The sequence below is a fragment of the Oncorhynchus mykiss genome, chromosome 13 (assembly GCF_057628025.1).
Source record: "Oncorhynchus mykiss isolate SJ-2025 chromosome 13, ASM5762802v1, whole genome shotgun sequence".
Classification (NCBI taxonomy): domain Eukaryota; kingdom Metazoa; phylum Chordata; class Actinopteri; order Salmoniformes; family Salmonidae; genus Oncorhynchus; species Oncorhynchus mykiss.
Window position 1 is genome coordinate 31,515,634 of NC_143034.1, and position 27,222 is coordinate 31,542,855.

The 27,222-nt window shown below is 42.7% G+C and overlaps 1 protein-coding gene across 1 annotated transcript in view; it reads left to right on the plus strand.

Moving 5' to 3' along the window:
• Nucleotides 1-1,010: 1,010 nt before the first annotated feature.
• Nucleotides 1,011-27,222, plus strand: part of LOC110485978 (protein kinase C alpha type) — a 230,461-nt gene continuing 204,249 nt past the window's right edge. The window contains exons 1-2 of the mRNA XM_036940643.2: nt 1,011-1,392; nt 2,137-2,168. Coding sequence (XP_036796538.1) covers nt 1,226-1,392; nt 2,137-2,168 — 199 coding nt within the window. The 5' untranslated portion in view covers nt 1,011-1,225. The remainder of the gene's footprint in view (nt 1,393-2,136; nt 2,169-27,222) is intronic.

The following is a 27,222-nucleotide window of genomic DNA, read 5'->3' on the forward strand; positions in this document are numbered from 1 at the left end:
ATATTTTCAGTTTTCCGGGATTGACATGGTCTATTTATTGTGGTGTTGAATACGCAAACCATGCTATTGGAGCGCCTGAGGTCGGTACGGTTTGTTTATTGGTTATGTGATGCCTTGGCACAGAAACCTGTTGGTGGGAAATCCGTTACATATATTTTATATAATTCTAAATATGACATCAAAATGTTGATAATCTGATTTCCCGCTAGCTTGATCATTGTCTTCAGTTGACTCTGATCATAGTGTAAGCCTAATGAAATAGGAAGAGAGAGTGGGCTCGTCTGTGGTGGTCGGCGAACCCTCAGTCGTTGACTGTGCCACAAAAGAACGCTGATGTGCAAAGTCAATATCCACGTTTAGAAACACAGGTGTCGCTACACTGCCCTACATAGGCAAAACACAATAACCACGAATTTGGTAAAAAAAAATATTTGATCTGTTGTAATAGCCAGGTATTATCTGATTAATGTGGTATTTGTTCTTCTGTCAGGAAACTAAGCAAGTTGATCAGAATATATCATGGTGTATCAGAAATTGCTGTCTGTCTAAACAGAAAAAGACTTCAAAGTCAGATTTTGCAGTAAAAACAACTGTGTTGCCTTTGTTGGGCAGTATTGTTATTTGTGATCGTAAACATTAGGGAAGGGTCATGTGAAAATATGATCCTCCCCCCCACAGTAAATGTTGAACCGTCCCTAAAGACTTCAGAACAAATGAATAAGCCACACATAACAAACACATTGATAATGGATTTTTAAAAAATGCGATGACTATGATCCGTGCTTTGAATTAGGCGAAATAGCTACTCATTTTGGGTGCCGGCTCTGTTTTCATTTAGGTGCAGGAACTCCATAAGAAACACATTTGAGCCAAGTCAAGCACTGACTACGATATGACTGAGATGTCGTTTCTCTTCAAATAACTAGGTTGAACCCAAACATGTGCCAGTATCTTTTACGCCACTGGATGACGCTCCAATCTTCCAAATTCCAACAGCCCTCCCTCCAGGCGATTCATTGTGGTGACGTCAGCTCGAGTGAAAGACGGAAGCAAAGCGCTCATTGAGGAGCGGTCAGTAAAAGTAGTTGTAGCGACAGCTTGGGAAAGCTCATAGATAGTACAGTGTGGTCGCCTCTCCTGCTCAGTGGCAACATTTGATTGAATAGGTATATATACACATTAGATAGAGAGGAATAACGTTGCTATTTTTTTTCTGTGTGTGACTATGGCTGATGTTACGCAATTCAACGAGGGGACCGGGGACATCGCGAAAGGGTTTGCTCGTAAAGGAGCGTTGAGGCAGAAGAACGTCCATGAAGTGAAGGACCACAAATTCACTGCGAGGTTCTTCAAGCAGCCGACTTTTTGTAGTCACTGCACCGACTTTATCTGGTAAGCGCCTTTCCCCTCTCCAGACGGCCTCTGCCTGTTGAACGTTTGAGAACTCCGCTGTCTTCTCAACCAGCTATTCGGTTGTCACTTTCCCTACATAGCGAACTGTGCTGCACCGTTACGTATACTTTCCTTACTGGAATGGTTGGTCTACCACGCCAAATCTGGACGTCCTTAAAGCCAACGGTTGACTGTAATGTGCCTCAATGCAAGTCCAAAGTAAATGAATCCGTTCTGCCTACGGTGGGCTAGATTCGCCGTGTGCATTGGGATTGTGACAGCGCGCCTACTTTGATGTTTGTTACAAGTTGTAAAAGTTGTATTTCTCCTAGTCCATGTTTTTGATACATATTTTGAAATAACTTACTGCCAACGAACTATATAGGCTCTTAAACCGAAACACAAGTAACAAGTGGTAACTATTCGGGTGATTGAAGACCCACCCATGTTGACCAACCTTCCTCTTTTCAAAGTGGTGTTGTGTTTGCTTGACTATGTATTGATCGCTACAGAGATATGTCACCTTGAGTGAGTGAACAGAATTTTACAGTTACGACCTATGGCCGCTAAAATCCTAAGGAATGTGTAATGATCCTTGGGAAACACCTTAAACAGTTTAGGCTACTTGCTTTTTTGACTCGGAGTCTTGGAGAAAACTGCTGTTTCTGCTTGATATTACTAACATGTTTGTGTATCTGCCTGTTTCCATGCTATTTCATTCCTCACTCTCCTCTCTTTTCACAGGGGATTTGGAAAGCAAGGATTCCAGTGCCAAGGTAATGAATGATGTCCACTTACTCAGCTCCAGTCCACCATGCAGTGTATACTCTGTGTGTGTGTGTTTTTTTGTTGTACTGCATTAATTCAAGAGGACCAGTCAACCTGACTTGAATAGACTAAAGAATGTTGCAATTTGTATTGGAGTTACTTACCTTTCAACGAGTTTGAGATATATGGTAGGCAATGTTCCCTCTAAACTGCACTGGCAGCTCCCATCAGACTGCAGCATTCATTTCTTTTTCTTTAAAGGAGCAGTGTTCTAATTTGAGAGGGTCTTGAGTAAAACATAAGTAGCCAATAGGCAGAGGGTAGCATAATGTGTCTGATTCTTTGTAATAATAGTATGGGAGTAATAATACATTTTATTTTGAAAAGTGTTTTATTGCATCAAAAAGCACAACACAACATTTTCAATCACCACCTTGTCTGAAGAACATGTGGAGAAACAGGTTTTTTTTCTCCCAAAAGTCTCATGGAATGTAGGCCTTCATTGAACACCGCACATTGGCTGCTACTGTAGGCTCAACAGCTATTTCCATGTTAAAATGTTATGGGATGCATTTGTCTCCATTGTTTTTGAGGATAGGCCACTCTGGTAGGCCTACATGATGATCAAATAGCCACAGTAGCTTACTTGGCCACTGTTAACAGTAAATGAAAGCAGGTACAGCCTCAGTGTTCACAGTAAACACACGGCAGAAGTTGCACAGAATTCTCACAACAGTCAAGTTTGCGTTGACAAAAGAGTGTTGCAATTCTTATTGGAGTTACTGTTTGAGTATGATGTCTTCCTTACACACACACACACACACACTGGAATATGAAGTTGTAAATAACAGAAAAGAATGGGTAACGTATCTGTGAAGAAGCACTCAGAAGGTCTAATCACTGGATAGATGGATAGATGTTGTGACAGTTTTCTGTTTCCGACCCTTTCTTTATTCTTTATTCTTGTTTGAGTCTCAGGAGTTTCTTCAAATGCACTTTGAGACTTAAATCATCTTAATTGGATTTATGCAGCTAATACTAGGGAATATCTTGACATTTAGTGGTTGTTTGTGTGAAGAATTGATTGTCTGCAAAAAAAAAATGTTTTTTGAAATATGGTTATTCTAGATATCAAAGTGAGAACATTTACAATGCACTCCTCAGCTCTTGGAAAGATGAGTTGTTTTGGGGACTATTTGCTAAACATTAAATGGAGAAATTAATTAGCATACATTATTCCCAGCTGACTAACAAATCAAATCCCACATGGCAATCTCCTGGATGCCAGAGTTCAAATAGGCCTTGTAAAGGAAACAGAAATATGAGATTTTCTCTACAAAACCAAAGCCCTATGGGCCCCTGTCAAAAGTAGTGCACTACGTAGGGAATAGGGTGCCATTTGGGACTTAGAGTGGTATACTGTAGCCTGGCAGCTGAATCTGCTTGTGCTTTAACCAGGCTAGGTCAGAGGGGTTAATGGTATTTGCCTGTAGTTTGCCAAGTCTCCTTAGTCAGACTGGGTCTGTGTCTCTTCCATGTACCATCAATAATCTCAAACTTCTTGTTTACCGATTCCCATCTGCACAGTACTGTAGGTAAGTGCATTACTCAAACCTGAAGAATGTAGGCTTCCAGGCTATGTCCTCGTGCTGAGAAAAGCCAAACTTTTGTCTCAAGAAAATGTTTTATCAAGCTACCAGTTACCAGGATTTATAAAGGGTTTCTAAGCTGTATATAGGCTATATACACTGAGTACAAACATTAGGAACACATTCCTAATATTGAGTTTAACTCCCCTTTGCCCTCAAGACAGCCTCAATTCATCATGGCATGGACTCTACAAGGTGTCGAAAGCATTCCACGGGGATGCTGGCCCGTGTTGACTCCAATGCTTCCCACAGTTGTTTCAAGTTGGCTGGATGTCCTTTGGGTGGTGGACCATTCTTGATACACACACAGGAAACTATTGAGTGTGGAAAAACCCAGCAGCGTTCTTGACACACTCAAACCGGTGCGCCGGGCACCTACTACCATACTCTGTTCAAAGGCACGTAAATCTTTTGTCTTACTCATCCACCCTCTGAATGGCACACATACACAATCCATGTCTCAATTGTCTCAAGGCTTTAAAATCCTTCTTTAACCTGTCTCCTCCCCTTCATCTACGCTAATTGAAGTGGATTTAACGAGCGACATCAATAATGGATCATAGCTTTCACTTGTATTCACTTGGTCAGTCTATGTCATGGAAAGAGCAGGTGTTCCTAATGTTTTGTACACTTAGTGTATATTTATGTATTCAGTTTTATAGTTTTAGATGGCAATTATTTTTAAAGGGTAATGTGTATACACTGACAATAATGCTGCACTAACTCAAGCAAAATCTTCACTAGCCAGATGTTTATTTTGGTTCTAAAAGCATTGTGGCCTGACCTGAAGATTTTAAATATAATTTAATAGTGTACAATTGTGGTGCTTAGAGATTGTTGTCGTAAGTCCTCGATTGTAAATCCGATTGTAAGCGACTATGGATGAAATTGTCGGATAAATGACTATTTAATGTGTCTGATATCACAAGACCGTTCTCATGCAGAAAAGAGAAACGACAGTAGCTCCTCATTTTACTGGAGACATTATAAAGGAAGTGGATCATTGCAGTATGTTATCTGCTGTCTTCATCTGTCTAACATTTCTAAAGCTGACAATTAGCTTGGCAGCCAGAGAGAGAAATGTTGGTTCGCTGGAAAAGTTATTTATTTTATTGGAATCAATACTTTTTAAAATTATTTGTAAGCATTTCCTGCATGGATGCACTTCCAATGAACTGGTGTAATACATGAGGAAAAACCCACTCTCATCCTTTCTCTAGAAGATAGGAAAATGTCCTGCTTTGCTCACATTCTTAAGGAGCAAACACTTCATTAACAACGATACCGGTTGAATGCCAGTTAAGTATGTTGATATGCGCTTAAGTGGTGTCCCCGTCGGATATATGCCATCCTCTGAACATGAATGGTAGTGTAATGTGGAAAGTGGCGATCTTGCCAGCCAGTGCTGAGAGTCCCTGCCTCATGGTAAGTGCTGCTGCTTCAGCCAACCAGGATGATGTTAAGCTGTACATGTGATGGAAGAGTGCACTGCACATGTGATGGAAGAATGCACTGTGCATGCAGAGGGTTGTAATTCTATTGAATTGGTGATAGTTTAACTAAAATATGCCGCAAGACCTAGAATTGCCTTGTGTGTATCCACAAAAAAGGTTCACTGTAATAAGCTAACTCTTTTTGATGAATTTAAGGAAAATTCCCCAAATTCCAGGGCTTAACTTCCCACGGAAATTTTCTGTACTGGAAAGATTCCGACCCTTTGCAACCCTAGTGTGTATACTTGTGTGTGTTCAGGTTCCTGCATGCATGTGTGTATGTATCCATACATGTGTGTTGTGTGTCTTGGAGGTGTGATGCACTCAGAGGTGAGGTGGTAACGGCCCTGCTATTCAAAAGCTGAAGGTCCCACTTAAAAATACCTGTTCTCTCATCAATTATTAACGGGCTCCTTGGAAATGGGGAGGCTCAAATCAACAAGCAGGGAGGCTTCTATTGAGTAGAGACATGATAAGCCTATCCTGTTGAGCTTTCTGTGCTGGCCTGAAATTAAGTTACATTTGATTTTCTGAAATTTTAAAATGTCTTTCTGGTATTAATTAATTTGTTGGTTTTCAACTGTGAACTCGACATACAGTATCTGTGTTTCCAACTTTTGTTAAATTGCTGCTTGCGAGACATTTAAAATTTGCTTGTCATATTGGTCTCCATTGTAAAACCATTAGCTGCCAATCCCCCATTCATTATTTCACATCTGCTCTATTTTGACCACCTAAAGCGAACATGGATGATTAAGAATTCAAGATATCTTCCTATCGTTTATGGGAATCCCCAGACACTACACAGAGCTTAACGAGTTGTCAGAAACCTTAGCTCGTGGATATGATATCTCTGTTGGCTAACACTCAACAAGTATTTTCCTTGGTTTGTAAACCGACACCTCACGGTCACAGTTGAGCTGTGCTGTTGTGTCACTACCATGTTACTCGCCCTCTCCAATTTATATGTAGAGCAAATGCGACCAAAGTAAAGGTGAGGGGTGAACAAGCCCTCATGTTTACCCAAGTGCAAGTTGTCACCATGTGAGATGGTATCTGTGCCAATTCTTGTTCCCCCTCAAACAATCCTGTTTCTGTGGAATCTAATTCCACAAGTTAACCTGCAGGCGTTTGTCTTCATATCCCAATTACCATTGGAATTGCTGTTGCCACGTTGTAAACTTGTGCATGGCTCCACACCCAGCCTATATAAACTGTACAATTAAAACATGATGGCAGTCTTTCATCCAAATAGTAGGAATGTAGGTGTTACCGCTAATATTGAATGGAGGAGTTAGAGCAAGCATTCTATTGCTGGTTATTGGCCCAATTTAACATTTAAGCCCATCCAGGCACATCGTTTACTGTACCAAAGAGTATATAAATTGATTCTAAACTGAAATGACCATTGAGAAGTCACCTGCTTTTAGATCTTACATAGTCTCCTGGCAGGCTTGTCCATCCCATTGATAGCAAATATTGAAACCATGTTAAACCAACCATAAAACATTGGCTTCAAAACGACCTACCTCAGATGGGCTTTTAAGTGTTTCTCTCTCTATTTACTACTCCTTCTCTTCCATTATGGTTGGAGTATGGATGGAGAAATGAAGCCCAGGGAATAGTGTCTTCGTGGATGGTTTGAAGGGTTGATGGATGGGTTGAATGGGGTCTCCTTTGACAGGTGGTAGTGGAGTTTACCCGATGCCTTCCAATGGTCTGTGGCTGCTGAGAGTGGACGAATAAAAGGTTTCTTCGTGTGAGAGGAGCAATCTCCTGTGTCGAGGGACATGTAGGGAACATGAATGAGATATGTGTGGATGGACAGTGTAATGGTGCCACAAAATTGAGTTTTTCATTTCTTTTTTTCTTTCTCTCTCTCGTTTGAAATTAAACAGTCCAAATTAGGTTAGATCAGTCCAGACACAACATGTTATGAAATACCTGAACAAATTTAGGTGACCTGCATATTTACATATAGAAAAGGTTCCAAAGTCATGTTCCATATATTCAAAACGACTTAACACAACCACTAACCAGGATAATTGTCACACAGTGCACCACAGACAAACCAAGCCGGTGTGTGTCTCTGTTCACCTTCATTGTGTTTGCAGACATGCTTAACCAGGTTCAAACCAAACATTGACCCAGAGGAGACGTGATAACACACTCCCTCCCGGTTCCCTGGAACCTCCCCTCCCCCTTTTTTTTGATGAACCGTGTCCTCTCAAGCCGCTCTCAGATCAGGCTCCTGTGCTCCGGGCTTGTTTAGACAGTGCTAAGGGGAATCCTTCTGCATATCCTGTGTTGACGGAGGACGGAAAGGTCAACTCTACCCTGTGTCTTTACTTTCCCCCGCAGTCCACCAGGTGTGTGTTCTAGTCCTCCCATCTCCCATAGGTACCGAGGACTCCCATCTCCCATAGGTACCGAGGACTCCCATCTCCCATAGGTACCGAGGACTCCCATCTCCCATAGGTACCGAGGACTCCCATCTCCCATAGGTACCGAGGACTCCCATCTCCCATAGGTACCGAGGACTCCCATCTCCCATAGGTACCGAGGACTCCCATCTCCCATAGGTACCGAGGACTCCCATCTCCCATAGGTACCGAGGACTCCCATCTCCCATAGGTACCGAGGACTCCCGACTCCCATCTGCCTTCCCCGTCTTTTGAAGTTTGTTTCTCAGCAGTACATTTTTTTTTTAGCAGGTCTCTCTTTCTATTGCTGTAACGTCTAGTTTCAGAGAGACCGGTTTTTAGGTCTAGCTCTGGATTTAAAACATTCTCAATGGAGATTCTCCATCGGTAGTGCTTTTTAGTCCGGGACTAGGCCTAATCTGTGTCCAAGAAACCTTTCCTTAGTATCCAAAACCCTTTTTATGGCTTCCGTGCGTAGGTAGGTAGTTTGTTACGGGGGACAACAGAACTCCTCATGTAACTAGTGGGTCCCGTTTCATCTATCAGACTCTCTATGCTTAACATAGACAGAACCTTGTACTATGCCATTACTTCTGCAAGGTACAGTTCTTTTTTTCATTTTTTTTTATTACTGACTCTTTGTTAGTGTAGAGTTTACAAATGTTTTGACCAAGACGAGTGACTGACAGAATGTGTGCTGATATGCTCTGACGCGTTGCATAATCAATCCCAATTATGCGAAGGCGTCTGCTACATAGACAGAGGTTTACTTTCATGAAAACCATGTTTTTGGAACAATCAAACCTCAATGGGTTATGGTTCGATTATCCTTCCATGGTGCTGTCTTCATTGTAAACCCTCTGGAGGATTCCATGTACTCTTTCCACACCATATTTCCCCTGGGTTTAATTGAATAGGCCTTATCTACTCTATAATGAATGCCATCTCTTCCTTAGGGACGTGTGGTGGCTTTATCACAAAGTGCACCTGTTATCAACTTTAACAGACAGTGTTGGTACCAGTCAGTGAAGGCAGGGTTAGAGGGAGAATTTGCCATAAACAATCCCACTGCTGACACCAGTCGACAGGCAAAGGCCAACTGTGTCAACCAACCAGGGTTATGTGACTTATGCTGGCACTGTGGATTACCAAACACATTGCCCTGGGCTATGCCTATAGGCTTTGGTGGACCCAGCGCATTGCCTCGGAGGCTGTGGATTGGTTTCTTTCACAATAGGGCTCTCCTCCCCTGGGCTGAGTGCCAGAGAGCTTGGCCGCTCCAGTGCACTCTGCCATGTGTAGAGCACATGTAACCTCCCCCTCTCTCTCGCTCCTCATTCTCTCCATTCCACCGCATCCTAAGGGAAATGATCAGTAAAGCCCTCGGTTAGCGCCAGGCTCATTCTTCATGTACTCTGAAAGCTGAGGTCATGACCTTGAATTCTACCCAAGCTGATTTAGCTGCTGCTCATCACAATAGTGAAAGCGAATACAGAGAGGGCTGCTAGTAGAGGTGTGTGTGTGTGTGTGTGTGTGTGTGTGGCTCTGTTTGTCTCTGTCTATCGGGTTAGTCATCCAATCCACTCTGATGGCAGGGGTAACCGGGCAGATTAAAGGGATGATGTGAATACGCTGTCCCCGGGAGTAAAACCGCTTAACCTCCTAAACCTTCCATTGGCACAGCCTCTAGATCCTCCATCCACCTTAGGACACACACACAACCTAGACAATCCCTCGTTTCCAGCCCACGTATGCACACAGACACAACAGCACCCCTGGCCCCTAGGGCTGAGCAGAAAGAACAGAACAGAGCGATCCTCCATTACCCTGAGAGCTATTACAGTGCAACAGCTGGATATCTAGGCTCATATCGAACCCCTCAACCACAGCTTTCTTTAGTGATGGTTATTAAAATGCTGTATATGGACTATATCTATTCATCAACTCTCCACAACTCACTTTAGTGCCGGGCATTATTAAAAACGCTGTAGACCTATGTGGACTTTCTAATAACATAATACCTCGGTTTGAAAGCGAGGCAGCGACGTCATTTATTCTGTCCATACTAAAGTCAAATGGGCCGTGAGCATACCCGAATGGGCTGAGAGCCAGGCAACAACCAAGCCGGGGTCATTTGGCCCATGCATTAGTAGCCAGGATGCCTATGTCATGGATTGCCTCTACTTTGTAAATGACTTGCCATCGCCACTGGTTAGTCCAGGGCATTTTCAGGGCTGTGTGGGTGGATTATGGCTTTAGATCCAACAGAGCTGATGTGTCTGTCTGTCTTTGTGGCCAGGCGGACATGGGGAAAGCCTGCATGGGTGGAGATCCCTTCAAAACAGCCTAAATGTGTCAATACTTCCGCTGTGTGACTTTAAGCTAAACCAGACAGGCAGCACCATGCTGTAACGGGGGATCCCCAGAGAGTTGGACCGATACCCAGCTACCCACACCGACCAGAAATGACCTTACAAGACCAACGGCCATTTTGGATTTCTGTTAAAACCTCTGTTTTTGACAATGTAGATGTACCGCATCAAAATGAAAGCCATCTGTTCATGTTGAATTATTTACTCACTAGGGGAAATGCTTTTTGATATGTGAACAGGGTACGTTAATATTAGAGTGGCAGTGAAATGTAGCCGTTTTGCGTGCCAAACATGGCCAGATGAGTGACTGTATTTCAGGGGGATATGCTTTCAGACCACCCAAGACATCTCTGTATAATGTGCAATTGAACATAATCGTGAACCAATGGACTAAGAGCTTCATTATCTACCTCTGTGCACGTTCATTCAAATCTTGTTCGCCAGGGAATTCCAGCAGGGTTGAAAATGCATCCACTGACACCTGTGTGGCATGAGATAATAGCCCCCTGTTTACTTGCTGATACATGATTGATCCGAGCCGCTTTCGCAGTATGGGGCTTTGAAGTGACTAGGCAAGCAATCAAACAAAGAAGACAGCCAGAGCTTTGATGGCAACCCCTGGCGAAAAAGGCAGAACATTTTAGTTGTTCAGAATCACTTTTCTCTTGGTCGTCTGCCTGAAATCAAATGTAACAGGTGTTCTTGTTCACATACTTTTCTTCTCAGAGAGCAAATGATGGCGGAAAAGGGAGGAGTAAGTGACAGAAAAGGGAGACTGGAGGAGAATAGACATAAGGCCCTTAGGACTATCACCAGTGTCTACTCCACAGTATGCTTTGTACTCCCGCTACTCCTACTCTAAGAATAATATTGACAATGTTACCGCTGGCATCGTACACCAGATGCCATCATACACCAGATGACATCATACATCGGATGAAAAGCTCCCTTTGCTGGACTTTATTTTTCCACTAGCAAAGTGCTGAAGCTTTCCCACACTAATCCTTAGAGCCAGGTCCTTTGATCTTGTTGCCTTTCCCATTGAGAAGATGCATCTGCACAGTGCAGCTCTCATCCCAAAGGAAAGAGGCTGCTAGTTCTGGACTATGTTTGCTGGGGGACCTTAGCGCTTCTTCTGTCTTACCGTTATGACTTGGCAGGGCTGGTCATAACAGAATATGGTTGACAACACACAGCCACGCCAGTGGGAGAGAAAGCATAAGCGTACAGGATGAATGGGTGTGTCGAGTATGTCGCGTGTCCTGATTTGCCAGGTTCCTTGTTCGTTATGGTTCCGCATCACGTCATGTCTGAGAACAGACCTAAACCGTGTGTTATTCACGATAATCCACAGGTTCTCATGCCTTATTGCTAAAATATAACCAGATTTTAAAAATCTGTAATCAAATATGTATTAAATTGTACTTTTAAAGCTGCAGCGTGTATTGTATGTGAACTGACAAAATTCACATAGAAATATGAGTTATAGATCTGTCATTCTCATTGAAAGCAAGAAGCGGTAGATATATTCTATGTGCGCTGTTTCTAGGCTTCCCGTTACGTTTTGTTTTGACTTCTTTTACTTTAAGTTTTGTTCACCAGCTAGAAGCAGCTAAAAATACTATTTTTGGTTATGGAATATGGATTTCACAGCGGTTTAGATGGCACAATGATTCTCTACGCTATACTTGCTTGTTTTGTCACAAACCGAAGTTAGGAGAACTGTTAGAATTTTAGCAACCAGGAAATGGCGTAGCGATTTCTGCATAGTGCATCTTTAAGTTGTCAAACTATTACATTAAGTTGTATTGAGCTTAAAGCCTAGAAATGACTTTCAGATACCAAGATGCTTTCTGGGCCTTTCAATGGCTCTTTTGCTTATCGCTCACCAGTATTGTGTTGTCAGACAAAGAGATGCATTGAAGGTGTCATCCAATTTGACTCATGTTTACATGGTCTGGGCTTGTACTAATGTTGTTTGCGGAGCAAAATGACTCTAGGGTAAATAGAACAGAGACACTCCACTCGTGGCAACTAGGGAGACGGACACTTCCTTGTAACCTTCCAATGTCAACACACATCTTATCCTCTAGATCCATAGGCTTTCTATAGAAAGCACGAATGGGTGCTGTAGCTACTGTATTTGCAACTGTCACTTGAGCCATAATTTACATAACATGACCTTACCTCACTTAGCTCTGCCTTCGGTCTGAATGTTGTGACATTTGTATGTAAAATGGCTTCCTTTTAAAGATGCAATATGCAGACAAAATTTGAATAGTTTACCTCATTTCAGTTTGTGACAAAACAGGCAGTCATTGTCTGCACAATCATTGTACCATCTGAACCGCTGTGAAATATGTTTAACATAAAACATAAAATACTGTGTTTTCAGATGTTTAAAGCTGATGTACAAAACTGAAAGTAAAAGATGCAAAAACTAAACTTAACAGAAACCATAGAAATAGATTACATGGGAACAGATCTGCCGCTTTTTAGACTTGCTTTCAATGAAAATAACAGGTCTATAATACGCATTTCTATGTGAATTTGGTCAGGTCGCCCAAAATGTTACATTGTAGCTTTTAAGTAAATTATTGAAGTGTGGGTTAGGCGGCTTACAGCATATCATGCTTCTATTCAGCTGCCGGCTCTAACGGCAGCTTTTACTGTAAATAAAGTGAATCGAATGCTTTTTATAGTACGTGGACTACATCAATTTAAGGAGAATCCCTTTAGGGTAATGCTCCTGAGAAGTGAGCTTATGAGGGGTTTAGCACTCTACTAATGATCAATACCATGAGAAAATCCCTCTCTCTACTCAATGTGAGTCTCTATGAAAACATGGAGTGACACCTGCAAAATGTCCCACATCTGCCCGCAGGCCACTTTGACCATCAGCCGTATTTCCCTTACACCATTTAACACTGACCCTCCGCCGACCAGATGAACGTGGCAACATCTTCCATTTTCTAGAGCTTTCTTTCAGCCTCCATACCTACGTCCAATGGTCACTGATCTCTGTCGTCCCCGGACAGAGTAAAGTCTTAACCAGGCTCTCCTGGGGCTTAGCGTCTAATGATGCTCCTCTAGAATGATTCATAGTGGATCAATACAAAGCGTCTCAGAGTAGGAGTGCTGATCTTGGATCAGTTTTATTTTGTTGTCTTTTAAATCATAACGAATAAGAGGGGTGATCTTTTTTCCTAGGCCAGCACTCTTACTCTGAGAAGCTTTCTAGACACGGGCCCTAGTTATAAGGATAGCTTGTTTTAATAGGACTCTAACCATCTACTTCATTAAGTTGTTATGACACATAAAGGGGGAAACTGGAGAGGGGTGAAATGCCCCCCCCCCCCCCCCGTGGGTCCAGGGATATGATGGCTGAGGAACTTTAACACTAGAACAGCTGGGCCTCGAGGGGACCCGTCTTCAACCTAATGAGCAGTCATTCTGACTGCAACATTCTAACAGTGTAATGAATGTTTCATTATTAGAGTACACATTTTATTTCAAATAACACAATGGCATTTTCATTAGTTTATGCTACTGTAGGCTATATGTAAAAACACAAATTTGAGTGTTCAATCAGTTTTATTTGTGGAGGGCCTTTTGTTACAACCTATGAAACCGAAACGACGTGTGTTTGAACATGGTAACAGCTTCTTTTTTATACTGATAAAATGAATACCCCAACCGTGGTCGGCAAGACGCGTGGTCAAATGACGAAAACAACATCCGTAGCCTAAACATCATCATACGTGTCAAGTGGCCTTGATAAATAGTGAAAACCATCACAAATTAAAAATGGCATTTATAATGAATTTAAGTGTCGATATGACAGCAGTCCATTTTGGTCAGCTTGTGCTTACATTGGGTGTGTCTGTAGTGCGTAATAGTCTCTGGCTTCCTCTTTATTGTGTCCCTGTCGTCTTGTCATTCTTCAGCACCGTGGTGTAGTACAAGTGGCTGTGCAGGTGTCTTATTTTGTGCAGAGGGAGGGAGCTCCCGACTCCCTTTGTTCATTGTGCCGGCAGATGAGGGTGAAGATAATACATTTGCCAAAGTAAGGTTCCACAAGCCTCCTTCCCAAACTCTCGGACATTCGCTCACCTGCTGCCCAATGTGGATATTTTCCCAGATATTGAATACCGTTCATCAGTTACAATTACGCACACTCTCACTGTATAGCTTAGTCCAAGGAGGGCGGAGTACACTGATAAGACCGTTTGGATTCAGTGGACTGATATAGGGTACATACCATTTTTTGAGGGTTATAATTAGAACAGATTGAGCCAATTAAGCTCGACATTAGGAAGGCGTTCCTAATGCTTGGTCTACTCTTATGCTCCCCCCTCCATATGGGGTGTTTGAGTACGCTCAGATGTGTGGTCCTTTATGAGAGGGGGAAGCCAAATTGATCCAGGTTACCCTTGAACTCAGATCTAAATTGAACTCAGGCTTGTAGTTGCGTGTCATTTAATTTGTCAAATATGTAGGCCTAAATAACTGATAATTCACAACCTTGTATCTTCCACATTATAATCAGAAGGTAAGACATTAGACATGGTCTCAGTTGTAAATGTTCTGTTTCACCAGAGGCCAACGCTCAAATCCTCAGTATCAGTCAATCGTAGCACTGCGTGTGCCTGACTGTTGTCAATTCCACCGACCTTTTCATTAATGGTCCTCTATTGAGCTGATCCAGGAACTGCTCTCATCTCGGTTTCATGTATCTGAAGTGGTGTCTAGTGTTCTCAGGTGGTCCTAAGAACCTTTGCCATTGTTCTGCTCCCGTAGTCGATGATGGGGAAGCTGTGTTAGGCTAAGCTTCTGGGAAAAATACTTATAATATCGGAAAGCACTGTGGGCGCTTTTGTTGCAGGGAGAGTACATTTTATTAAGTGAAACTGAAAGAAGGTGAAAGGTTTTTTTTATGAGCTCATGTTGTTTTTTTAACTCAAACGTCATCAAGACTGAATGCTATATCAAAAAGAGACCAGTTGAGGATTAATATCGAAATCCTCTCTATTAATATCTAAATCCTCTCTAAAAGGCTTCACCTTTTCCATTTCCTGGAACAGAAATGTTCCTTTAAGCACATTGTTCATCAAGTCCCCGAACATATCACTCTAGCTCCATTTGACAGATTAGATGTATGGCTTGTTCTGGGCTATTGTATGGTTTAGTTTGAAAGCCATCTGAGCATGGTGTACCATTTAAAAAAATAAAATACAAATTGGTTAGCTGTAACCACTGTAGGGACTAAAGAGGATCGCTATGACTACTGTATTAGGCGCTAACGAGGGCAGCTATGACCACTGTATTAGGAGCTAATGAGGGCAGCTATGACCACTGTATTAGGAGCTAACGAGGGCAGCTATGACCACTGTATTGGGAGCTAACGAGGGCAGCTATGACCACTGTATTAGGAGCTAACGAGGGCAGCTATGACCACTGTATTAGGAGCTAACGAGGGCAGCTATGACCACTGTATTAGGCGCTAACGAGGGCAGCTATGACCACTGTATTAGGCGCTAACGAGGGCAGCTATGACCACTGTATTAGGAGCTAACGAGGGCAGCTATGACCACTGTATTAGGCGCTAACGAGGGCAGCTATGACCACTGTATTAGGCGCTAACGAGGGCAGCTATGACCACTGTATTAGGAGCTAACGAGGGCAACTATGACCACTGTATTAGGAGCTAACGAAGCCAGCTATGACCACTGTATTAGGCGCTAACGAGGGCAGCTATGACCACTGTATTAGGAGCTAACGAGGGCAGCTATGACCACTGTATTAGGAGCTAACGAGGGCAGCTATGACCACTGTATTAGGAGCTAACGAGGGCAGCTATGACCACTGTATTAGGAGCTAACGAGGGCAGCTATGACCACTGTATTAGGAGCTAACAAGGCCAGCTATGACCACTGTATTAGGAGCTAAAGAGAACAGCTGTAACTACTACTGGACCAGGTTGCTCACTTCCTCAGCCTATTACCACACAAGCTACCTAGTTATGAACTGTACTTTAGCTGCTTTGCTGGCAGTGCGATCTGAAGGAAGAATGACAAGACATTGCTTACAATCTCATTACAACATGTTGCATGCCTCGAATACAATTGAATGAAACTCACCAGTCGTAAATGGAATCTCGATATTGGGGAAATGACATCTGGAATGAAAATCATTTCCATGAAAATGGGGCATATGGAGATGTGGAAATAGCCTACAAGGGCATTTATTAGCAATCTGTTTGTAGATAATGCAACGTTGTGGTGAATAATATTCAGCGAACAAGCCTAGAAGATTGAAGCCAATTATGCTTCCCCCGCTTCCAGAAGTCACAACGATGCCATTTCCATGTTATCTAAAACTTTGGCCTGTGAGCCTATATGACAAGCTGCCAGCCAATTAAGCTAATATTTTTAGCCTGAAAAGTACATATTTGTCAAAGCTAGCCAACCTCGCTCTTCCAGTCTGTAGCTGACATTGAGGCTGAGGTGGAGGGATGGTGCGAACAGCACTATCTGGTTGACTAGCATAGCATAGTGTAGCCTAGAGTATCATCGTGTTGTCTACAATAGCATTGGCTAGCATAGTGTAGCATAGCGTTGCCTGGCGCTGCACTGGAGCCTGCTCTGTGACATTCCCCAGTATTAGCGGTGACAAAAACCAGGTGCTAATCTGAGCTGCTTCCCCAAGCTCCATTAATTACCTGCTAGCACTCTGCTCTGTGTGACAGTGAGGGGCTTTGGGGAGGAACGTCATTGTTGTTGCTGTTGGGGCTGATGTCTGTTTAACATCAAACTCTTCATTTACACCTGTTAGCAAATTCTAGTCCAGCTTTTCTCTCTTTTTTTGTATCGTGTTCTCTCTCTCTTCTCTCTGTTTCACCTCTACCTTTACTTTGGATAATATAGCATGAGTTTATACACTTCAATCACAACGGCCTAACACATTTTTCCTGCCATTTTGTTGAACAAATGCTTTTATGCCATTCTCAAAACACTTCAGCTACGCTGTTTAGGGGGTAAATGTCAGACAATTTTATAGACTGTGGTTGTTTTCCCCTTTTATTTATTTTACAGTCTCAGTTCTAACCTCACTTCTTGCCCTGATCAGATTGCGAAGAGTTGCTTATGTCTGTGTAACTAGGGCCCAGAGTAAAAATGGTCGCATGGTCAAGAACAATTTTTAAGTATAACCATTATGCACTAATTTGATGATGTTACTCTCTAATCTCCCATCCGTTTATGAAAGGATGCAGGTTTTAATAGATGAGTCCACCCATCTAATCAGTCATAGAGCTGGCAGCATCGCATGTAACATGGATCCTAGCGCTAAAGGTGTGTTGGACTGTTACCCCATTTTGCAGCTAGGAGGATCAGGATGCTTTCAACATGGAGATATGAAGAGAAATTAGTTATGTAATCCCTAGGAGGCGCAGCCTGCCCCTTGGACATTAACACATGGATTAGTGGGGGTTTTACTGGCTGAATGCATTACAGGTCTATTAGGTAGATGATGGAGTGCAGACTAATGCACCAGACTCAAAATTACAATGTAATCTGGACTTTAATTGCCTGGATTTTTGTTTTGATAATGTTATAAATCTAATGGAAGAAAAAACGGATTTATCGAGAACAGGAACAGGGTCGAGTTGAATCTTTTTTTTAATCCCATAATCCCATTTTAGTAGGGATGATATGGTACAGTGTAATGCATTGGTAAGAGGCTGTTCTTATTGTTGTGTCTGCTACACAGATTATTTTCTTTGGAAATGATGGTGTTAAGCAGCCACAGACAGCATACAGACTGCCATGTCAAAAGAATATGCAGCGAAAAGTATAAGCACTTGTCAAAGATCCTTCTATTATGTGATATAGGCCTACATGCATGGTGTTGAGACTGTTTGTGCAAACAGCATTCATTCGACTCAGTGGGAGTTATTCTCATTGTGTGGTTGCTATGAGTCTGCTTTATTGTTGAAACACTCCAGGCTCTCAGAGGAAGGATATATTTCTGGGGGGGGGGGGGGATGTTTTTTAGGGCTGAACTTTCATTTTTTCCTATTACATCACTGTGACAGGCTCTGCTTTGCAGTAATTTCCTTCTTCAAACCTTAAAAAAGAGAATTTGCAACATTTTTTGTACCTTGTTTTTAAAGGCCTGGGGGGCTTCTTTTCTTCCGATGTGGCACTATCCATTTGGACATGATCCTGGAACTTGTTATCTCTGCATCTGTGATATGTGCACTATGGTTGCCAAGGCAGCGGGCTTGGCTGGTCCAGGTTGAAAGTGGTTAAGTCACAAATGGCACCCTTTTTTTCCCTATATAGTGCACTACTTTTGACCAGTGCCCACTATGTAGGGAATAGGGTGCCATTTGCGACGCAAGCAGTGTGTCCTCCCAACTGGTACTGCGAAGAGACAGAGGCCAAGCCTATAGTGAGAATATAACTCTCTGTTCAACTTGACAACACTGCAAATGCATGGCATTTTCACTCCAACATAGAACATATGATGATTTTATTGATCATAGTCATAGAGAGTCGTAATTCTGAAATCCGCCTGCTTGTAGGTCTGAGAACTTTTGATTGGTTCCCAGGAAGCATTGCGTCCTAGAATATTTCTAATTTCTCTAATTTGATTGGTTCCCAGGAAGCGTTGCGTCACAGACCTTTTCTCATTTCTCCAATTTCCAATCCTAACTTTCCATCTGAAAAGGACCTTATTATGGAACCAAATTCTTGTTGTTGTGAAGGTTGAAATAGGTAAAGGACAATGGCATCGGTAGACACTTTGGTAGCAAGTTTGCGGTCAGCACAATGTCCACCTATTATTGTCAGCAATTGAAAAATTCCTCTCTGGATTTGAATTGAAATGTCAAGTTGTCTGTATTAGTTGAGCTGCGATTTGAGGCATCAGCTGCCTCCATCCTTTTAGAGCCAATATCATTGTGTGTGGATTGATGCACACTTTCTTTACTGCATGGCCTTAAGGGAGACAATATTTGCAAGTCTATTGACATTTTCTCCATTGTGCAACCACAACTCTGACGAGCTGCAGTTAGTCTCACACTTAAAACCAATAGAAATACTGCAATTGCTGTCTTCCAAGTTTTCATTTGAGTCCTATGGTTCATGAACTTAACATTGCGATTTTAGAAAAGGAGGTAAAAAAGTCTGCATTCAGCTTTATACACATTTTAAAGCATTAATGTGTTATTATCAGGCTTCACATATTCAATTTGAATTCTTGTTTTCGGTCACAGCGAGTACTGCTCAAGGCATACATTCAACGTCAATAGTCTCTCGCTCATGACATTTACTGAACCCGCTCTCGGAAAACATTACCGAATAACCATCAACCCGTTCTCTTGTTATTTCCGTGAGAACTCTGCCTCTCTTCCCACTGCCAATGTCTCTAGCCCAATCTAACGGGCTAAACGCTTCAGCCTTGATTTTAAACTATCACACTGGGCCCGGACAACACGCAGGGGGGTGAGGTGGAGATGTTTCTGCGTGAGGTGGAACCATTCCCTCGGAGCCATGGCGTTTTGTGGAGCTGCTGATTGGATCTGTCGCACTGCTCAAAACCTCACGCCCAATGACTCCAGTGGAAATGAAGCCAGGGTCAAGTCTCCGTTCAACCTAATGAATACAATTTTTTTGTGTGTTTTATTAAGATTCTGTGATCCTGGTTTTGATTACTGCAGAGTAGAATGTGTCAGTGATGGATATATGAAGAGATCAACACATTCTGCTCCCATAGGGCGGCGCACAATTGGACCAGCGTCGCCTGGGTTAGTGTTGGGCCGGGGTAGACCGTCATTGTAAATAAAAATTTGTTCTTAACTGACTTGCCTAGTTAAATAAAGGTGTGTGTGTGTGTGTGTGTGTGTGTGTGTGTGTGTGTGTGTGTGTATATATATGTATATATATGTGTGTGTGTGTGTGTATATGTGTATATATATGTGTGTGTGTGTGTATATATATGTGTGTGTGTGTATATGTGTGTGTGTGTGTGTGTGTGTGTGTGTGTATATGTATGTGTGTATATATATATGTGTGTATGTGTATATATAAATAAATAAACACGGTAGTAGTTCATGTTCTATACTTATTGCAGTTAGGTATGTAATTATTAAATGATGCAAAGTAAATGAGCATATAAAGTACATTCAGTAGATTTGCACTCTCCAGACAGCGCATTGGATTTGCGCCATTATAGAAGCACACTGGATTTGCGTCAGAACTGAATCAGTTGTGGAGATTTTACACATGTCTCCGTAGTATTGCAACAGGTTGCCACTGCGTTTTTAAGTCAACTTTGTGACATGGAAAGTGAGCGATTTGCATATTGCAGGCAGTATGAAACGGGTAAAACTTTCGGGAAGGCGTTGAACAACATCAACAACGTTCTCACCTGGTAGGTTGTTTGGCGCAGCGTGCTGTAGTGAGAGTGGAACCTAGTGTTTATAGATGTGTCCGTGAGGTGAAATTTCGATCTTGTTTTCGCTCACCTCCCTGACCGCAGAACATCATATCACTCCCACTCCAGCAGGGAAACTGAACTGAGCCTTTGTTTGTTTCTAGACTTAGTGCTACGCTTTGTAGTAACGGATAATGTATGATTTGCAAAAGTTACTACATTATCTTTTTTTTTTTTTTTTGCATTCACAGGCTTATGTGGCATGGAATTTTTAAGAGTTTGGATCTGCATCCAAAGTCTATTTACCTCTCTGTGGGTTGGCAAAGGGCCAAATGCAACCGTCTTACAGTCTGAATGACGACATAAAATGCTTGTTGGATTTGATGAACTCCATTGCATGCGCCAGTGATTCCACCCGATTTCATACCAACTCAAATCGTTTACAGGCCTAATTCATGGCAATATCAACCACAGACTAGATACTGCACTCTGTGAGTCATACATGCACCTGATAACTGGTACGAGTCAAAGGATACAGTGGGAAGTGTTGTAGGTTGTTTTTGGCATGTTGTTTCCTGTGGTGTTTCTCATGTGCGCGCCTGCCTGCTCGGTGCACTGCTCCAGGGACTCTGCAGAAAGTGTTCATCGGGTCAGTGACTTTTAGCCGAGGTAACCTAACCGCTTCCTGCCCTCCTCAATCCTCACTGTTGTTTACTGTCCGATCTTTTAATCCTGTTTAATCTCTCAGCTAGAGCATTAAACTGGCTGCAGTACATGGTTGGAACCTGGATACTATTACGGGCGGTTGCTTCCGCCAAAAAGGGAGGGGCGTAATCGGCCACCTCCGTGTATTGTATTGGCGATTCCGTCAGCAGTCGCTGTGTTTCTGAATGTCTAAAAATGCATCTCTGAATCGTGCTGACGAAGATAAGACGAGGCGGGTTTAGGAAGCAAACTCTTCTTTACACACACTAATGCATGTACGCGCCCATACGCACAGGCGCACACACACACACACACACGCACATCCCTCTTGTCTGAGAGACTTACCATGGGCCTAGAGGGTGTGGTTGCAGCGTTTTGTTTAACTTAATTAAGGTAGGGAGTTGGGATTCGTAGCGCTATCACGGCTCAGCGTTGTCCCGCGGCTCGTTTGCTAATCCCAGACAGCGCTGAGAGGGGGTCGTAAAGTAGAGCCATTTATATTCATTAAACGCATCCCCTCTAACATGCAAGTGCACGTGAGAACAGTGTCACACACACTTTTTAACACTAGACTACGCACTCCAATAAAGAATACCCTACCCTTACATGTCAAACTATTACTCAAAACCCAATGGGAATGTATACCCATCTTCACTTTACTTTGTCGACGCATTAAAAGTTCCTCAGAGAGACAAACAGGAAATGAGATGGATCCTGTTGTGACTCACCTGTAGCCTGGATGGGGTCTACAGGGTCTCTAAAAGCAACGATGTAGTATTACTGTAGATGGGGCTCTGAGTTTTTCCCTAGTCAGGTCACATGGTCATAGGCGGCATGGCGTTGACCATACAGGAAGAACTGCAGAGATGGATGTTTTTGTGTGAGTATTTCTGTTCGTCTGTCCTCCTTGCAGCCCGGCAATGGGTATGACCCCCATCATCAACTCCGCTCTCCAAACATTAGAAGCTGTGTTTATTGTATTGAGTCCGTAACCCACAATTTACCCCTTCGTACCCTCCCTTCATCCTCCGTTTCTACCCAGTGCTGACATCGTCCGATAAGTGGGCGAAGCAGGGGGAAAATAAAACCTTATTTATGTAGATCTTTTTATAGTTCCTGACGTCAAGTGAATTTCCATTCAATAGTTTTGACCGTAGTGCAAATTACTGCTTTGTACTTGTCTGATCAGGCTAATGGGGACATTATTGTGAACAGCGGTGTGACAAACACAGAGTATTTTTAGTCGTATTAGTTGGGGATTCCGTTGAAGACTTTTGGCACACAGTATTGTGTTGAGAAGCTTTGGGATAGATGCAGCACGTCTTTTAGTCGGAACAGTACAGTCTGAATGATGTCCATTGTGGTACGGGTCAGATTGACCCGCGCAGTTTCAACTCACTCGAGACAAAAGAATCAAGTAAAAACAGCCCAAAACTTTTCTTTTGTCTTGTCAGACCTTTTCAGAAAGAAGTCGTACATGAACATTTGAGTTCAACACTCGATTTTAAGAACTATTCGTTTAACATATTTCCTTTCTCACGAACAAGCATTTTCTGTCTGGAGCTCATTATGAGTGTCTGTGTCAGAGATCTGCTGCTCTCGCACTGACAAGGAGAAGCTTGGGGAAAGCTCCTTTTCACCCGAAACATAATTATAAAAGTGCACCCAGAACCAGTCAAAACAAAATACAACAGACACTTGTTTATTTTGGACCTGTGCAAATATCTATACACATGAAAGCCTCTGGGTCAAAATGACCCACAACATCATTGTATTGAACACGAGGGGAGACAGAGAGCTGGTTTCAAGCACAGAGCGCAGCAGGTGTTTCTTTGCAAAGGACCACAGGAGGAGGCAGGTAGCTGGGTCCAGGGGCAGGCAGGTCATACACAAGGGGTCCAAAAGGGCAACAGTACAGGCAGGGGAAAGGCTAGTTACGTCGTTCGGGAGATCAGGCAATAGGTAGATAGGCTAAAGTACAGGCGTCGTTAGTGAGGCAGGCAAAAACTACCATACACTGGATGACTAAATCACGGGAAAAACAGAGCTCCGAAAGACGTGTGTCACAAAACAAACAACACCTCACAGTGATGGAGTGCAAAGAACTGAACTAAATAGTGTGTGATAATGACATACAGCTGTGTGAACAGGTGATTGGGATTGTGTTTGGAGTGTGGGCTGGCAAGTAAGCTGCGTTCAGGGGATCTATGTGTTTGAGGGTGTGAGTTGGAAGCAGATGTTACAATCACGTTTGTATACAAACTCTACAGACATTCCACAACACATCAGTGTGTCCACATTTTGAATTTAGGTTCATGACCCTAAATGAGGAAAAGTAATTTGATTAAATGGAGAAAATGAGAGGATACCTAGTATTTTAGTCAACTCACAAGTGGAAATGGGTCAAATTGACTCGCGACATAATAGGAGGGTTAACTGAAGCCTTGTCATTGCTGATGCACATACAGCTCGATGGAGCTTTTTAGCTGCAATATGCTACTTTTTGGGTGACCTGACCAAATTCATAGAAATGTGTGTTATAGACCTGTCCTTCTCATTGAAAGCAAGTCTAAGAAGTGGTAGATCTGTTCTATGTGCGCTATTTCTATGCTTGCCGTTCTTAAGTTTAGTTTTTGTTATGGAAAATATATATCACAACAGTTTAGTTGGTAAAATGATTCTCTACACTATATTTGCTTGTTTTGTCACTTAAACTGAAATTAGGCTAACTATTAGAATTTTAGCAACCAGGAAATGGTGGAGCGATTTCTGCATAGTGCATCTTTAAATTAGGCCCTTGACATGTGACATGTTACCACATTAACAATCATGTTGGCTAATTTTGTCATTTTGGAGTCACTGCAATCATGAAACCTTGGTCTGTCAATCTGTCACTACACCTCCAAGGTATTTTCTGCTTCACAGATTCCATGTCCCTCATTAGACACTGTGGAGACCAACCTGTAATGTTGAGGTGTTTCAGTGAAATGTATCTTCACAAACTGTTGTTAGTTTTGTCTTAACACCTCAAATGTTTTAACACCTAAGACATCTTAGCACCTAATACATCTTCACACCTGTAATGATTTATCCTAATTTATGACGTGTTATTTGTCCTTGGAGAAAAGACTCTATACGTTGCCTTGGTGATGCCAGGCTCCGTTTGTTTTGTTTGTGGCATCCTCTCAATTTCTCGGATGGTGTGTTTCAGGTGCTGGCAGGATTACCAAATTGGGCTGTGATTACCCCAGCCTACGCAGATCTTACGTTTCAAACTTGTAACTTGAATGGCAGCGCTGTGGCATTTGCCAACACATTCTCACCTTCTCTTCTTGTCACTGAACAAAAATTATTGAAGTGAGAAGACACACACTGACTTTAAGCAGTGTGCCATGTTTTGTTGGTTCAATTTAAGCTCCATATTCTCCTTTTAGGCTTTGGCAATCCTCTAAGAATGTGTATATTTGTCAAAAAATCTGATTTTCTCCAATTATCTCATGTATTGGATTATGGAAGAAAAGTAAATAGTCTCTCTGAAGACCAGAAAATAGTCTCTCTGAAAATGTCCTTTCTAAATACACATGTATCTCCCATATTGTCCTTCATTGGCTTTATCTCCTTCATGCTGCTGTTTGTGCCTCGTGGTTTGCAAGCTGCACTCTAGATCAGCCCAATAATTTCATTTTCCCGGGGAAATGTTGTTCCGTAGAGAATTCCGGCCTGAGGCCTGTTCCCGAGCTTTAATGCTCTGCTTTGCTGTGAAAGCAAGCAAGCAAGCGGTGCTCAGCGCGTCCCTGCTGATGAAATCACAGTCAGGCTCCAGGCATCAGCCACCTCTGACCCTTGCTGACGCCATGGCAACGGCCAGGTTGGCGTATGAGGCATAGTTGCTAGTTGCTGGCTACCGTCACCATCATTTCATATCATTTCAGAGTCATAGTAGCGTGTGCCCAGAAGAACGTGGGTGCAGAGGTGTAGTGTTGTGACCACTGGTTGACCTTTTGGGATGTGATCTGCACGGTGTGACGCACTCCCCCAGGTGGGTTGTGTTGCATCGTCGGCTCAGTATCACTTCAAATGAGCAACACCGGTAGCAGACTAGCCTAGCAAATGCTTGACGTTAGATCCAGTTAGATCTCAAGCCCTGTAAGAGAGAGGGTAAAGGTTTGTAGGTGTGTGCTTACATGTGCCTCTCTCAGAAAGAGATATATAGAGAGAGAAACAGTGCGAGATGGATAGCAAATACAGACCGACTCAAATGTCAGCGTCTCAGAGACCATGTCGCCGCCACCGCATCAAATCTCTCTATTTGAGCTCACTCCCCATTCTAGTTTGCTGACATTTAAACAGGACTCCCACCTGAAATCTCATCTAGGCAACGGCTCTCCAGCTCCCAGACATGGTTTCACAAGAAATCAATAGCCTTTTCTACTATCATCTGAAAGCCCTGGGCCGAGTCCCAAATGGCACCCTATTCCCTATATAGTGTACTTTCCTTATTTTCTTTAAAGGGATTTGGAGCGTTGCACAGGGCTTCTGGTCAAAAGTAGTGCACTCTAATAGGGGCTCGGGTGCCATTTGGGACAGAGACCCATAATAACACCGCTATATAACGGCAAAACCCCTTCCATTATGGGTTTACCTTCGTGTTTGGATTACTACTTATCACAGATTTGGATGTAGTTCTATTGTGGATGTGGACTCTATTTCAACCCTGCATATTTCTTAGTACAACAGTGTTGTTTTGAGGTGCGAATGCTTATGTTTGCTCAGTTAGCATTCATTTGGTTTGATGTAGTGAAAGGCCTCTAGGAATTAGCAAGTTGTATTACACCTGCCGTTTTCTCAGTAAGGCAGTGTTAGTGAATGATATCCGGAAGCGTACTTGGAGTTGCACACAGACTTCCTGTATCTCCTCCACCGTTGACTCCTACATGCTCAGTCAGTATTGTAATGGAAAATGCACTGGTAGAGGAGTCAGATGCAGCATACATTATGCATTAGCCTATCTTGGTCATTAGCGTTAATACACTGGGTGATGAGCTTGTTAGCATTAGCCGGAGTGGCTGTTTTAAAGCTGCAATCAGCAGTTGAAACAATAACGAAGCGTTATTCCCGGTAAAAGCTGAGGGATGGGGCTGGAGAAATGTAACCACTCTCAAACATTGGAGTTAAACAATCTTATATTTTTGTACGACAAATTGAACTTAGCTCATGGGGCATTTTATAAGTCAAATTCTTCAAGAATCTGTGGTTACACAATATTAATTCACAAGTCAACAAAATTGATGTAGCAACTGCAGATTGCCACTTTAACTGTGTGGGTGTGGAGGTCGCTGATACATTAGCCCGGTCACTTAGGCCTATTACCGTCTCATTGGGAAACGGCGTGGTTCACCCGGTGTTGTCACAGCCCACTCCATACATTCAGGGCTCCCGAGTGGCACAGTGTTCTAAGGCACTGCATCTCAGTGCTAGAGGCATCACTACAGACCCTGGTTAGATTCCAGGCTGTGTCACAACCGACTGTGATTGGGAGTCCCATAGGACGGTGCACAATTGGACCAGCGTTGTCCGGGTCAGGTTTGTCCGGGGTTAGGCCGTCATTGTAAATAAGAATTTGTTCTTAACTGACTTGCCTAGTTAAATAAAAAATAAAATTCAGCAGCCTTTTCTAGTTCTCATACTGGTGGTGATATAGCCCAAGTGATCCCACCGCCAGCCAATAAAAAGGCATCCATTGCTTGAACTCACTGTCGTGGTCATTACGCTAGAAGTACATGGACTTGAGCTTGTCCAACAACAAACACACATTTATTAAATTCCATTTCAAAATATTTTGCAACGGTGTACCCTACTGAACACGGCCCTGGTTGTAGGTGATGGGCTAGACCTATGGGAGTTTGTATGAAAGAGAATACTATTCTGCTCTGGTTATCCTATAAGCAACACTGTCAGTGAGTTGAGACTAACATGGGTA